Genomic DNA, 15082 nt, shown 5'->3' on the forward strand with positions numbered 1-15082 from the left:
GAATCTGCGAGATCGCTCGAATGGATATTGATCCAAAACCCCGAGGCTATCATTTGCTTAATTGCTGCAATCTGAGTCTTTGATGGAACTGGGAGTTTTTCACCTTTTGTGACAACTTGCTCAGCAATAGAATCCTTTCTCGTTTTTGACTTGACAATGTGGTACACTTGGTACCGTAACTTTTCAATTTCTTCCATTACTTTCTGTCTCAAGTAGCTGGTTTCAAAGAAAGCTTTGCGTTTTTCTGGCTTAATGTGGTCCATGGCACAAACAGCAGAGAGTAGCATGAGTGCATCACTAGCTGGGTCAAGTTGAGTGAATTGGGCTCTTGACTTGCGGAATTTGCTGAGTGTGCTCTCATTTGGATTCTCGTCATTATGAACTTCATGCTGGCCAATGAATGGATCACCAACAGATAAAGCAGAAAACCAATGCAACAATGTACGGCAAACATCCTGCTTGATCCCCAATAAGAAGGATTTTGGCAAACCTAGGACTCAAAGGAAATATAGACATGGACTTTCCTGTTGGTGTGACAGCCTTAGTTTCACGATCAAGAGCTCCAAGAATCACCAAGAGCCTCTCAGCAGCCTTCAATGCAACACGATCTGGAGGGGTTGGAAATGGAAAGTTAACGATTTTATCAATTCCCATGCTTTTCATATTCAAAACCACACTTTCCACTGGCATACGCAAGATTTCAGGCTTGCTAAATTGCAGGAAAAAATCTTCATAAACTGCTGAAGAATAAAGCCTGTAACAATGACCCGGACCGGTTCTTCCAGCACGACCAGCTCTTTGATCCGCCGAAGCTTTGGATATCCAGTCAACCTCGAAAGATTGAACCCCGGTTTCGTCGTTGAATTTTCTTTCCTTTGACCGTCCAGAGTCTATAACGTACCGAATACCGGGAATAGTCAACGACGTTTCAGCAACGTTAGTCGCTACAATGCACATTCGTGCTCCTGCTGGAGGGTCTTGAAATACCTTCATTTGCTCCGAGGTAGGAAGCAAAGAGTAGAGAGGAAGCACATACAATGGGTCGTTATCGGTTTGATGTGCCTCCCTCTCTTCGTCAAAACCTTCTTCTTCGGAGTCTGAGTTGTAGTCGTCTTCAATTTCTTCGACTCCTTTCTCATTTAAGCCAACAGAAAAGTCTATTTCTTCTGCTTCAGAGTCTGCGTCTTTGCTCAATCGAATCTTGGGTATACTTTTGTATGAGGCATTTTTGAGCGGGAATTCTTCTCTTAACCGTTTCACCGTTTGCGTGATTTCAGCTTGACTTGTCAAAAAAATCAATATTCCACCGGGCGGAAGCTTTCGGTGTATTTTACATGCTTTGTTGAAAGCATCGTCGAGATACTCGAACGGTGTTTTCTTGTTGAAATGAACGCTGACTGGATATTGTCTGGCGTCAACCTTGATGATTGGAGGAGGAGACTTGAACAAAACGGTATTTTCAGAAAAGTCAGATACTCGAAGTGTTGCAGACATAATTATCAACTTTAGAGGTGAGTATTTTTTGGGGTCCTTTTGATGATATTGACGTCTCAACTTTAATAATCGACTTAGAAGCCCAATCAAGATATCGGTATTGATGTTTCTTTCGTGGGCTTCGTCGACAATGATAGCAGAGTATTTGGTGAGCATAAAATCAGCCATGATCTCCCTCAATAAAACACCATCGGTCATGAACTTGACTGCTGTTCCATTGGGCTCACCTTCGTTGGAAATTGTGGAATCAAACCTAATTTGATAGCCTACTCGGTGGCCGTGATTTCCAAGTTCTTGACCCAACCGATTGGCCATAGACACAGCTGCAACTCTTCGAGGCTGGGTGATTCCAATCATTCCTTTATGTTGAGACTGAGAATTTCCGTAGCCTGCTTCATAGAGAAACTGTGGTACTTGAGTGGTTTTACCTGAACCAGTTTCTCCACAAATTACTATGCAATCGTGATGGTTAATGGCTTCCATAATGCGATGCTCTTCGTTGAATACTGGAAGCTGCATTCTCAGTTGCTGGATACTGTCAGGTCTGTCAACTGTGACAAAGAAGGCATCTCGTTGAAGGTTCTTGTTAATTGGAATGTACCCTTCTTCGTCAGAAGAATGGTCTATATCTTCTTCTCGCACTTGTGGTTTTGAGTATTCCTGCTTGACTTTTTCGGATACTCGAGGAAGAAGAGGAACAGACTCTCTGCCTTCAAGCTTTTTTACCTGTTCCTCAGCCCACTCCTTAAAAGACTCGGCAACTTTGGAGTGCTTTGGTTTGTTTTGTATCAATCTGGGCATGTCTTCAGAGTCTCCAGAAACCTCAGAGGCGGATTCTGATTCTGAATTTTCCTCCTCTTTTTCAGAGCTTGAATTATTTTCATTTTCGGGGTCAGAATCATTTTCAACTTCATCTTCTGGTTCCTCTTCAGCTTCTTCATCTTCTTCAGAACTTTCCTCAGAATCCTCTGCTTGACTTTGTGAATCGTCACTTTCGCTGGTGGAAACGAAGTCATCTTCCTCCTCCTTCTTTGCTCTCTTCATCTGCTCCATCTCTAGCTTTTTCCTCCAGCTGTACTTTTTCTTGGGCTGCAGCTTTTCTATCACTGGTAAGTTGGCAAATCCGAAACCTGAACCCGAGCCGCCAAATTTGGCAGGCCTGCTATCTATAAACGTTGACGTAGTGGTTCCAAAATCTCCAAACTTGTCAGTCTCATCTTCTTCATCTTCACTATCTTCCCGATTTTCTTCCGTTATTCTGTCCAAATTCAGGAAAATCATCCTCCTTCACTTCTCGCTCTTCGTACAAGATTTCTCTGGTGCGATCACTGGCTCGTCCTTGTCTCTCGAGTTCCAAAGCCTCTACCATTTCCTCTCTTCTCGTCTGCTTTCCAGTACCTAGAAGCTTAGATGGTGCATATTGGGAGGTGTCGACTTTGGTATGGGATAATTTTTCAAGCAACACTTTCTTTTCCTCTCTCTTCACCTGATGGTCAATGTACTTGTCCAACCTCTTTTTCTTCGCTCTGGACATCTTTGCCTCTTTTTCATTGACCAGGAATAATTGTTCTTGAAGCTTCCGTTTTCGCTCCAATTTCTCCTCGTCTGTCATTGGCTTTAGTATTTCAGCATTTGGGTCATTTGCAACTGCTTCGGGTTTCTCATCTTCAACGTCATTAGATGTCTCCTCGGCACGAAAAAACTGTTTATTGCGAGCCTTCTTCAATGCAGCTTGCTTGGCAAGCATCCCGGATCGGGCCTTCTCATTGAATCTTTTTCGGTATTTACCCATACCTCTACGACTTGACCGCGCTGCGATGAGCTTGATGAGCTTCTCGATATCGCGTTCCTGCAGATTAACAGGGGTATTTGGTGGGGAGAGCGAGTGCGTTACAACTGTCAATTTGTTATGCATCCAAGCGAGGTTCAAAAGCATTGTAAGTACCTTTATGATTATGTTTCTTGATATGTGAAACTAACCCAGTGATATATGCTACCTTATCACTTAATAGCACCACTTTGTATACGTATGAGAACTATCAATTACTCCATACACTCAATAACCTCAACTGTTCTGAGATTGTATCGCAAGAATTAGGGTCTATAAACGTTTCGAGGACACTTGTGGGAAGCATACCGATTTCCACCAGCCCGAGAGTAACGAACACACAATTAGCACTTTATTTCTTGAAAAAATCAATCCATAATGAAGACGGAAGTAATGATTTAGCAACCATTATTTGCATTGGTCATGTCAACGTGAACCAGACGTTGGTGTTATCGATCATGAAGAAGATCATGGACAAGTACATTGAGTTTCGGAGCGATAAGACAAGTCTGACACCTACAGATAAGGCTCGTTTGGGAGAATTCAAATTGTATATGAACCAAATTATAAAGTTTGAAGAGATGAATTATGACTCCAACCTGAGAATCTACAGCTACGGAGCAACAGACCAGCGAGATGATGACGGAAGTGGCGAAATAATTGGACCCAATCAACTAGTATTGGCAACCGAAGAAACCCAAGAAGTGCGACAGTTGATGTTGGAAAACATCAACAAAATCATGCATAGGGGAGACAAGATCAACTCGCTAGTCAATCAAACAGATCGTTTGACGAACTCTTCTGCGGTGTTTCAGAGGAAAGCGCAACAAATACATAGAAAGATGTGGCTCCAAAATAAGAAACTCTGGCTAGCCATTGGTGGTACCGGAGCATTGACAGTCTACATTATAGCCAGCTACAATTGCGGTATGGGACTAACGCACTGTCTTTGATGTATAGTATTGAAGCTCAAGCAATTTGTGCAATTGTATGACCCTAAATCTCCTCATCCTCGCTTTCTCTTTCCTGAGTTTCAGCCTCTGCTCCCCCAAGTTCCTGTTCTTCATCGCCCAAAATTTCAATGGGATTTCGTGACTGTTCATCATCGCTTTCTTCTGCATTGGCAACCCCTTCTGCCATTTCAGTGTCTTCCTTTTTATCGTCGTTTTCATCTACATCAGCATCCAGTTCTTCCTCGTTGTCAGAATCCACATTTTTCTTTGGAATAGCAGCCTCACTATTATCCTTCTGTCTTTTTGCTGTGGTCTCGTCTTCTCCCTCCGTAGCTGCGTTAGCGGCATTTTCCTCCTTTTCTTCCTTCTTCTTGGCCTTACGTATAGCTTGTGCCAGTTCAAAGTTCGCCAAACGATCTCTTACTTCGGGTATAAAACCTGTAAATTCTGCTCTCTCGAGTGCTCCCATGATATCTTGGGAGTTAATTCCTTTCCTATCTTGCTCCTTGGAGATTTGTCTGGCGTGAAACATGACATTGGAAACGAAAACTGTCGCCGATCGTTGAAGAGCCAAAAGGGCATCTTTCGCCATAAGCATGTTGGATTCGTTGTCGTTGATCATCAGCTTGGCAAGCTTTTGAATTGTGGATCTGGGGAACAATAAATCATCAATAGACACTGGGGTATCTTCTTTGGGTGGTTCTGGATACTGGCCATCGGCGTTCTTTCTCCAACCTTTTGGAGGCATTTTGATTTGTTATTAAGAGTATGAAGGTCTAGTATGAAGGTTTAGTATGTGGAATAGCCTTGATTTGGTGCAATACCTTGGATATAATGTAATACGTTCAACTAGTTTGTCTACACGTCTCAATATTTGCACGTCTCAATTATTTAATTTCGCGATCGTTCATCTTCTATGGAGGATGGTGGTCAGGTTCCATTGGTTGAAAATGGGTCTAAAGTGCCCAAATCACGTCTTAGGGCACTGAAAAATGACTTCTATGGCATAGTGGACTTCAGAAATATCGACAAGGTGACATTGGGCAATTATGAGTTCCACACTTGGTATGGGAACACGGCCTATTTTTCAAGAGCAAATAATAGCCATCCAGAATTGGGTATTAATACTTTAGTACCGAGGAAAAAACATTTGGGTGGTGACCCAACATCGGACTTTTGGCTTAAAACACTCCATGTTTGTGAATATTGCTTCAAATATTGTGCTGAAAAATCAAGTATGAGTTCCCACCGGCTGGTTTGTACAAAAAATACTCCATTTCCTCAAACCGGCCGCCTTGTATATAGGGATCCCATCTCCAAGTACGTGATAAAACAAGTACGAGGGTACCGACATCAGTTGTTTTGCCAAAACTTGTGTCTTTTTGCCAAACTATTTCTTGACGATAAATCGGTCTATTATAACGTTGATGCCTATGAATTTTTCATTATTTACGGCCATCCAGATACAGGCTCGGAAATAGACCGAAACATGGTTCCTATGGGCTACTTTTCTCATGAATTGGGAGCTTGGGACAACGATAATAATCTAGCTTGCATCTGTGTGTTTCCACCATTTCAAAATCGACGGCTTGGAACACTTCTTATAGACCTTCTGTATGAGGTTCCGCGAGCCCACGGCCAATCAGAACCAACTGGACCGGAATATCCACTCCTGCCGTTTGGAAGGGCTACTTATCTACGTTACTGGGCCAAGCGACTAGCGCACATTCTCCTGTGCTCTTTACAACGAAAGACACTGTTCACACTACAAGACTTATCTGATCTCACTGGATTTCGAAAAGAAGATATACTATTGACATTGGAGTTCATGCAAGTACTTGGCAAGAAAGTTGTGCTGCAAAATGGTGAAGAAGAAGGTTGCAAACCCGTTCTTCTGCTTGAAAATCTCCGCCAATGGTGTGTGAGAAACAGGGTGGAAACGAGTCAGGACATGAGAATGCTCAATCCCGACTACTTGGTGCTATGAGGTATTTCCTAGTGTTAATTATATTGAAGCACTCTCTACACTGTACTATATACCGAACGACCTCATCTGCTCAATAATTCGCGTAGAGAGATCGAGCTTCAATGAACCATGGTGGCAAAAAAGCGCTTTTTTGTGCCTTCTGACTCCCTGAGAGACCTGGAAAGCACACATATCAAGTCTGAACTGTCCAAAGAGCTGGCCTTGTTTGTACCAGATGACGAAGATGACGAAGACAAACCAAACTTATCATCAAGCAACATCGAACCGCGCCAACCTGAAACTATAAATTTGGATTCCGATGACGAAACCAAGCCAAAAACAAGCCAAAGAGATAATAATAACTTGCATCCATCCATACTATATCCAGCATTCGAAAGAAGCATAATTTCCATCCTTGGAAATATCCCATCAAAGAAGATACGACAGCTATATTCAGCATTTTCATTTCAAAAAGATCCTGTAAGTTTGGCAATTGACCGATACTTCTCCGATGCAGAAGGTGCTAGAACTCCATCCCAAGAGCATGAATCAACGGTAGAAAAGAAGAGGCAACTGCCGTTACCATTAACTCCAGTGGCCGCAAATCGGTCGAATGTACAAACAGAAATTACGTCTGAAACCAAAGATCCTCTTAAACGACATATAGGTAGTCTCACTGTTTATGCGTGGGCTACTCGTCCAACTATGAGGCCGCTTTCCCGTTTTCAAAAGTTGCAACTTAAGAGGTTGATTCCACGAAAACTTACTGGTGTGAAAAAGTCACCTTCAAAGTTCGGAGATACTGCGGTTATTCGATTGCTTACGGTACCGGAACTGGCTAACGTAGATGGCCGTGAGATAGGTCGTTTACCGGAAGATTTGACGAGAATCTTTGCTCCTTTACTTGACCTCGAAGTTGCCTGCTTTGAGGCAACTGTTGTCCTAGATACAACACGCCGCCTATCTGTTGGTGACTCTTTCTGTGTTCAAGTAGACTGTTTTCTAACGGAAAATGCTTTCGAATCATCGATCGCTGCCTCTCTTAATAGTGGTCTCACCAAGAAAAGAAAGATAGACCAAAGCACAAGGTTCAATTTCGCTACTGAAACAGAATCGGAATCTGTTCTCAGACTCCGTCAGACTTCACTTTCACGGCTATTTGATAAGTTGGGTATAGTGCCCTTTGTTTTGGATGACGAAGAACGAGAAGGTGAGGAGCCTAACAGTTCTCAATCGCTCTCGACCATTCCTGACCAATTAAGCTTGGACCAGTTGAAGCAATTCTACAAGTCCAATCAGCACTCTAAGCTATTGGATAGTCTTCCAAGTACAACACGGCCCTCGTCCTCCAATTTTCAAGTTGAGCTACGTAAGTATCAAAGACATGGTCTTTCATGGATGCTAGCTCGTGAAAAAGAGCTTGGGTTGCTCGAACAGCTCTCCCTGTTAGACATGGGTGATGCTCTCTCTACCCAGTCCAGAGAAACCATTCAACAGAGTAACGACGGAATAATGAATCCTTTATGGAAAAGCTTCAAATGGCCGCCGGACAGGTCCATCAACAAATCTTCCTCGGTACCGCAAGTTCTTTCCGGTGAGTATTTCTACGCCAATTTGTATAGCGGGGAGCTTTCGATGGCCAAACCAATGATAAAGAATGCAGTTCGTGGAGGCATACTCGCTGATGAAATGGGTTTGGGAAAGACCATATCTGCCCTTGCACTAGTTTCTGCCTGCCCGTATGACACAGAAATAGACCAATCAAGAGGGAGCCCTGATTCTCGAAACTATGCTTCACAGACCACGCTTGTGGTTGTTCCTATGTCGTTGTTGACTCAATGGCATAAAGAATTTTTGAAGGTGAACGCCAATAAAAACCACAAATGTCTCATTTATTATGGAGACCAGACGAGTGTTAATCTTTCAACCAAGCTTTGCAATATAAGGAAAGAAATTCCAGTGGTTATTTTGACCACTTACGGCACCCTCTTGAACGAATACCAAAGCATTGTTTCTCGATCTATCGAAGTGGAAGGCAAGCAGCAATTGCCAAGGGAAGGTTTATTTTCAGTGAAATTCTTTCGAGTTATTCTTGATGAAGGTCACAACATCCGTAATAGAACCGCCAAAACATCTAAAGCAGTGTATGCCTTACGCCTGTCAAGACGCTGGGTGTTAACTGGAACTCCAGTGATCAATAGATTGGACGACATGTACTCGTTGGTCAAGTTTTTGGAACTCGAACCATGGTCAAATTTTTCGTATTGGAAAACTTTTGTTACTGAGCCATTCGAGCAAAGGAAAATAAAGCAAACAATAGATGTGGTGAAATCCATCTTGGATCCAATTCTACTTCGAAGGACCAAGAATATGAGAGTGGACGGAGAACTTCTTGTAGAACTTCCAGAAAAGGAGGTGTCAATCCAAGAAGTTACCTTTAACGAAAGGGAAAGGCAGTTGTATGATTGGTTCCGAGTTCGTGCCTCAAGAGTTTTCAAAGAAGGACTAAAATCTGGAGACCTTCTTCGTCGATATACCCAAATACTTACCCAGATTTTAAGACTTCGTCAAATATGTTGTCACATGGACTTGGTGGGCTCGCTTCAGCAAGACTTTGACGAGGAGGTCGCTAATGGAGAAGAGGATTTGAAAAGCGAGTTAGATCAATTTAACCAGACTGCGAAACCTGAGCAACAAGACCTGTTCAAAACGGAGACAGAGGTAAAGGATGTTCTTTATCCGCTTTACCAGAGTTTCACCTTGGAAACTTCGGAGTGCTCCATCTGTACTCAGTCTCCTATTTCAATTGGCGAGTTGACATTGACTACCTGCGGCCACACATTTTGCCTCAAATGTATATTGGAGCATATTGCATTTCAACAAAGACTATCCCAGCCTATCAAATGCCCTAATTGTCGAGCTTCCATTTCAAAGCATAAGCTCTTCAAATTGAGGAATAAAATCACAACTAAAAAAGATATTCTTTTCCATAATCCAACGCTTACGATAACAAAAGATCAATTTGAGTATGAAATCTTCCACTATGATCCTGACAATGGTTCCTCAAAGATACAAGCTCTTATATTACACTTGCAGCAAATTCAAGAACAAAGTCCTGGAGAAAGGGTTGTTGTTTTCTCTCAATTCTCTTCATATTTGGATCTCATTGAAAATGAACTTAAAGTTCAGGGAAGTGATATATTTCACGTTGTCAAGTTTGATGGAAGGTTGAAAATGCACGAGAGAAACCAGTTGATCGAATCGTTCAACAATGATGATACTAGTCCACGAGTCTCAATTTTACTATTGTCTTTGAAAGCAGGTGGTGTTGGACTTAATTTAACATCTGCTTCACGAGCATTCATGATGGATCCTTGGTGGTCGCCCAGTGTGGAGGACCAAGCTATTGACCGGATTCATAGAATTGGCCAAGTGAGAAACGTCAAGGTGACCCGGTTCATCATCCAGGAGAGTATTGAAGAGAAGATGCTTAAAATTCAAGAGAGAAAAAAGCAGATAGGAGAAGCTGTGGGCGCCGATGAACAAGAAAGACAGAAACGGAGAATTGAGGAAATACAAATTTTATTCGAGGATTAGGTTTAGCATAGATGAATAATTATTGCATCACTATTTACGACAGACAAGTATTTAATTTTTTTTGGCTTCTCTTCTGGTTTTCACTGCTTTAGCCAAAACGTCGAGCACAGACTCGGTATCTTCCCATGAGATACATGCGTCAGTAATGGAACAGCCGTATTTCAAAGCATCCTTTCCACCTTTTTCCTTGGGAGGTACATCTTGTCTGCCTTCCACGATGTTGGACTCAATCATCAAACCACAAATACCATCCTCACCATTAGAGATTTGTCTGGCAATCTCAGCAGCAACTATAGGTTGGTTTCTGTGGTTCTTGTTGGAGTTTCCGTGAGAGCAATCGACCATAATTCTTGGTCCTGGTTTCTCTTCAGTAATCACATTGCTCTTTATGAGAGCTTCCTTGGTCTCCTTAACCGACTTTTCGTCGTAGTTTGTGCCCTGTTTTCCACCACGCAAAATCACAAAGCAGTCTTTGTTACCTTCGGTTCCAACAATAGCAACGACACCTGGTTTGGTAACCGAAAGAAAGTGGTGAGGATGAGAAGCGGCTCTCAAAGCATCAACTGCAACACCGAGGGTACCATCAGTACCATTTTTGAAACCAACTGGGAAAGACAAACCAGACGATAACTCTCTGTGAAGCTGAGACTCGGTAGTTCTGGCACCGATGGCACCAACGGAGAATAAATCAGACAAAAATTGGGGAGAGATGGTATCCAACATCTCGCCAGCAATAGGAAGCTTCGAAGTCAAGTTGACAAACAATTGACGAGAGATACGAAGACCCTTGTTAATCTGGAAAGAACCATCGATATCGGGATCATTGATCAATCCTTTCCAGCCAACAGTGGTACGAGGTTTCTCGAGATAAGCACGCATCACTATGTGAAGTTCTCCCTTATGCTTGTCGGCCTCTTTTTTCAAACGGGAAGCATAATCGAGGGCAGCCTCTGGGTCATGGATGGAACATGGTCCGATAACAACCATCAAACGATCATCTTTGCCGTCCAAGATATCGCAAGCACTTTGTCTTCCTTCCAAAATGACTTTTTGGCATTCTTCCGTCAAGGGGTACTCGTGTTGTAGCAAATCTGGGGGAGTCAAAGGATCGTATCCTCTTACTTGGGTTAGTAAATGCAAAAAAAACCAAAGCTACTCTTTTGTGAAACTCCGAGAAAATTAGTGTAAAACTTTTTTTTGAACAAACGAGAAGCTAAATGAAGTTGATTTGATCTTCAAGTTGTTTACTTACTTCTCCAGTCTTCCATACGACTGCGATCGCCGACGTGTTCGTTGGTAATGAACATTTTGTAGTAACTGCAAAAAGAGTTTTTTGTCAAGACCCTCGTGCGCCGTGCGATTTTTCAGTTTTGGTGACACAATCTCACTAGTTGCAAAGTATTAGTATTAAGCCAATTAATTATATAGAACTATGTGGGTGAATTCTTGCCGTTCGTGTAGCGTTTTGCTGTTGCCATATAAGTGACATTGGCATTTTGGACTAAAGTTCAGTTAGAGCATCATTTTTCAACTTCACCTCTATGACTCATTCCTAATTGGGAGCACCTAAAACTCTCCATAAGGGCTTAGGGACTTGAGGAATCCCGCAAGATACACCCAAGATGAGTTGAGCGTAATTTCTATTCATTCTGGCACCTGGATGTAAGCATGTTTCAAAACATTTTTATTGGCTAATGGGCGATTTTCTCAAAGAAGTACAAGTATCCATTGGCACCCACTTCTTTCATGCTAGATTCGTCACAGAGAACCACCTTTTCGTCGTTGAAAAGGACCCACCTTTCTTGGTTATCGATGTTGAGACGAATGTATGCAACGTAGTGGCCGGTGTGAGGAGATGAACCTTTATGACAAACGATAGCTTTGAGCTTGTAATTACCACCTGTAGCTGGTGCCAGAGTCAATTTTTCCATTAACGACAGTCTTGCCTCGGCTGTAGATTTAGTTCTGTCGACTTCGATGACTCCGTCATCATCTGGGTTACTGAAAAGCCATTCTACCGCAGCGTTAACATCGCCTTTGGATAAAATGAGTGCTTTTCGAGAAACTTGACTTGAAAATCCCATCGCTCCTAAGGATGCAATAGCTTCATTTGAAGGCTCATTGGACTCTTTCGACTCGGAAACCTCAAGCGGAGCATCGATGTCTGCATCCTCGAGATGCTCAAAGAGCCAATTCATTGCATCCTCGGCTGATTTATTGCCTGTATTGTAAAGTGCTTTGGCCGCTCGATTGTGAGGAAAGCCCATACTAGATAACATTTCCATGGCATCTGGATTGGGTTCGAATGTTGTGCTGTTTGTTTTAGTAAACTCTTGCTCGCCATCTTCGAGTATTGGGGCACCAAAAGAACTCAAATCAATCACATCGGGCACCTGAAGTTCCACATCCACTTTAACGGGCACCCAGTTCTTCAACTGAATTCGTCTTGCATTCAACACCAAAGATTGTGGATAAGTTTTAAAACCACTTGATTTGAATGCAACAGTTTTCTCTTTACATTCATCACATTGATAATCTTCAACTGCCTCAACCGCAAAGTAGTCCTCTATCTTCTCTAGTATATCCACCTTTTCGGTATCGCTAGTATTTTCATCGACAATGGGCACCGATAAGCTATCAACAAGTTCGCTGTCTATCCGTCCTTTGTTGCACTTGGAACAGAGGATCTTGTTATCAAGAACAAACTTCAAGCCTTCATTAAGTGCTAAGCCAACTTCATTGTCGATCTTATCGAGCAAATGCAAATAAAACTCGTATGCATCTTGTTGTCGTTGCGTTTGAAATTCAGGGTGGTTTTCACCTATTAAATGCTTAAAAGTTGATGGTTTGATTCCCGCTTGGTATACATCTCCAGAGAGTTGAGATGGCACCGAATATCTGCTAGAATAAAGCCCATCATACATCTTGACAAGTTGACAGCATACGTCCCTCGACGGATCTTTCACACGCTTGAAGGGCGGAAACGTCTTGTTCTCAAAGTATGACTTGTAGTCGTTAAGGCTGAATAACGACTGGACGACAGAGTTCAAGTAACACAGGTTTCCAAGGTTCTTCATGCCGGTTAACCCGGAGCCGAATACAGGCTGCAACTTTTCTCCATTGGCGCCGTCGAGTTTGAAATCCCAGTTCAAGTTCTGATCAAGGTTAATTTCAACTAGACTCTTTTCTGTCTTGACCGCTTTCGAAACGTCGATATCAAACTTTAACAAGCATGCTGAAACGTTAGGAACCTTGACTTCATCGTTACATTTGTAGCAATAAGAGTCGCAGATTTCAGAGCCGGCAGCCGATAGAGAGCCAAGCTTTACCGCTACTGGATGGCCAGTGAGTTCGTAGTGTGCCAATGCATGGGAATTGCCAGGAATGGACGAGCCAAATTGTTCTCTACCGCAACCAATGGAACCACAGTGGAGACATATCCACAAGTTTTGTTTCAAGTCACAAGCACCACATTTAGAGAGATCTGGTGGCGAGTCTGTGACGGTTTGTTGAATGTCACAAGAATGTGTACAAGGGAAAATTTCCTGTTCCCATGCCTTGATTTCTTCGCTCCGAGTAGACGAGTTTGCATTCATGATTTCGTCAACTTTCAGCTGAAGACCTTCAGAAACTTCAGACATGTTACATTTCAAGTCACACAAGGCACAATATATAGATGTTAGCGTATTGTAATTGTCGTCTTCCTGTGAGTCTGTGATCATGAGTTTAGCCATTTTAACGCTGCGTTCTCCATCGGATTTCCTCTTTCTTTCGTCTTCCGGCTTCAACTCCTTGACTAGATTGAGGTAGATCTGATGGTGGGTACTGTTTACATGCAATTCTGTGTGATTTAATGGTCCACGAGAGAATGACTGGTAGCACTCGAGACATATATCTATACCCTTGGGGCAATTTTCTGGTGTATCGAAGCAGTACATACAATCATCCTTGTGCACCTGAGTGCCAGGAGTCAATTTTTGGATAGGGAATGTGGAAATGTGGTCGCAACAGGTCATGGTAATGGCAGCAATGGCGTACTGGTTAAAGATCTGAGATTGAGAAATTAAGATTCCTGGTGCAGGACGGTGCCGCAGCATGCAGCGCTCGCAATTGCAAAACTGATTTAGCTGTTAAGTTTGAGTGATAGAATGTATATTAGTGGCACATACTTTGCTAGTTGGTCCATATACCAGTACAAGCACTTTGTGACAGATCTTCCGGTTGCAGATATAACCCATGTGTTCTATGCCTTTATGAAAATAGATCCCAACACTGGTGAAGTCCAGTTAGGTGATAGCTGGGCAGATGCAGAAATCCCGCTCGAGTCACCCTGTGGAGGTCACCAGGTCAAGGGGAGCTTGGGACAGCTTTATGAATTGAAGAAGAAACGCCGGTATCTCAAAACTTTGATGTCGATTGGAGGCTGGGGTACAAACGACACATTTGTAGCAGCATTTCTGACCGAGCAAAAGATGAATACGTTTGTGAAAAGTGCAGTCACCATGGCCAATTGCTACCATTTTGATGGTATTGATATAGACTGGGAGTATCCAAGCACTGATGCTGAAGCTAGGCAATTGCTTGAAGTATTGTACAGACTAAGAGTGGCTTTGGGTCCCGACCGTCTTATTTCAGTAGCTTGTCCTGGTGGAGACGATACCTTTGCTATTCTCAGACCGCATCTTCCTGCCATGGATAAGTACTTGTCTTTTTGGAACGTCATGTGCTATGACTATGCTGGTAAGTCGTGGTCTCAAAAGACCGGTTTCCACTCGAATCTCTTTGGCCATAATGGAGATAATCTGATGAGTTCTGACTCCATAATCACCAAATACCATGAAGCTGGAGTTCTTCGCCATAAATTGGTACTAGGAATGCCTGCTTATGCCAGGGCTTTCGCCAACCCAGCCCAACCCAGCATTGGCCTGCCTTTCGATAAATCTACGGGACCTGATGACTTGGAGTACAAAAACATATCCGAGAAATACGAACAATTCGACCATCGCAAGGTCTCTGCGTTTGCAATGGATAGTTCTCGTGGATTGTTCCTCACGTACGACAGCCCGATTTCTGCAAGAATCAAAGCCAAGTATGTCGAGCTGAAGCAATTGGCAGGCGGAATGTGGTGGTGCTCGTATGGGGACCAGCCAGGAGAGCGGTCGCTCGTTGGTGCGTTTGTAGATCAGCTTGGAAGGTCGAATTTGGACCACACCAACAACTACTGTAGCTGATAAAGTTTGTCAT

General features: G+C 42.9%; 8 protein-coding genes across 8 annotated transcripts; 4 read left to right on the forward strand and 4 right to left on the reverse strand. All coding sequences in view use genetic code 12, as the record gives it.

The window, feature by feature from the left end:
• Window positions 1–405: 405 nt before the first annotated feature.
• On the reverse strand, window positions 406–2775 carry PGUG_02711 (ATP-dependent RNA helicase; the record flags this gene model as incomplete). The annotated part of the gene is made up of 1 exon (XM_001484932.1): window positions 406–2775. The coding sequence occupies one exon, from the start codon at window positions 2773–2775 to the stop codon at window positions 406–408; it is 2370 nt and encodes a 789-aa protein (XP_001484982.2).
• A 1005-nt stretch (window positions 2776–3780) lies between these two features.
• On the forward strand, window positions 3781–4275 carry PGUG_02712 (uncharacterized protein; the record flags this gene model as incomplete). The annotated part of the gene is made up of 1 exon (XM_001484933.1): window positions 3781–4275. The coding sequence occupies one exon, from the start codon at window positions 3781–3783 to the stop codon at window positions 4273–4275; it is 495 nt and encodes a 164-aa protein (XP_001484983.2).
• A 43-nt stretch (window positions 4276–4318) lies between these two features.
• On the reverse strand, window positions 4319–5023 carry DPB4 (DNA polymerase epsilon noncatalytic subunit; the record flags this gene model as incomplete). The annotated part of the gene is made up of 1 exon (XM_001484934.1): window positions 4319–5023. One exon carries the CDS (start codon window positions 5021–5023, stop codon window positions 4319–4321), a length of 705 nt encoding a protein of 234 aa, XP_001484984.2.
• Window positions 5024–5191: 168 nt separating this feature from the next.
• SAS2 (Sas2p) lies at window positions 5192–6262 on the forward strand (the record flags this gene model as incomplete). Its single annotated transcript, XM_001484935.1, has 1 exon — window positions 5192–6262. The coding sequence occupies one exon, from the start codon at window positions 5192–5194 to the stop codon at window positions 6260–6262; it is 1071 nt and encodes a 356-aa protein (XP_001484985.2).
• A 108-nt stretch (window positions 6263–6370) lies between these two features.
• On the forward strand, window positions 6371–9838 carry PGUG_02715 (DNA helicase; the record flags this gene model as incomplete). The annotated part of the gene is made up of 1 exon (XM_001484936.1): window positions 6371–9838. One exon carries the CDS (start codon window positions 6371–6373, stop codon window positions 9836–9838), a length of 3468 nt encoding a protein of 1155 aa, XP_001484986.2.
• Window positions 9839–9889: 51 nt separating this feature from the next.
• ARO3 (3-deoxy-7-phosphoheptulonate synthase) lies at window positions 9890–10825 on the reverse strand (the record flags this gene model as incomplete). Its single annotated transcript, XM_001484937.1, has 1 exon — window positions 9890–10825. The coding sequence occupies one exon, from the start codon at window positions 10823–10825 to the stop codon at window positions 9890–9892; it is 936 nt and encodes a 311-aa protein (XP_001484987.1).
• A 704-nt stretch (window positions 10826–11529) lies between these two features.
• PGUG_02717 (ubiquitin-specific protease) lies at window positions 11530–13935 on the reverse strand (the record flags this gene model as incomplete). Its single annotated transcript, XM_001484938.1, has 1 exon — window positions 11530–13935. One exon carries the CDS (start codon window positions 13933–13935, stop codon window positions 11530–11532), a length of 2406 nt encoding a protein of 801 aa, XP_001484988.2.
• A 51-nt stretch (window positions 13936–13986) lies between these two features.
• Window positions 13987–15069, forward strand: CHT4 (putative chitinase; the record flags this gene model as incomplete). Its single annotated transcript, XM_001484939.1, has 1 exon — window positions 13987–15069. One exon carries the CDS (start codon window positions 13987–13989, stop codon window positions 15067–15069), a length of 1083 nt encoding a protein of 360 aa, XP_001484989.2.
• Window positions 15070–15082: the final 13 nt, after the last annotated feature.

This window comes from Meyerozyma guilliermondii, genomic scaffold, assembly GCF_000149425.1.
Source record: "Meyerozyma guilliermondii ATCC 6260 scaffold_3 genomic scaffold, whole genome shotgun sequence".
In the NCBI taxonomy this organism is placed as follows: Eukaryota; Fungi; Ascomycota; class Pichiomycetes; order Serinales; family Debaryomycetaceae; genus Meyerozyma; species Meyerozyma guilliermondii.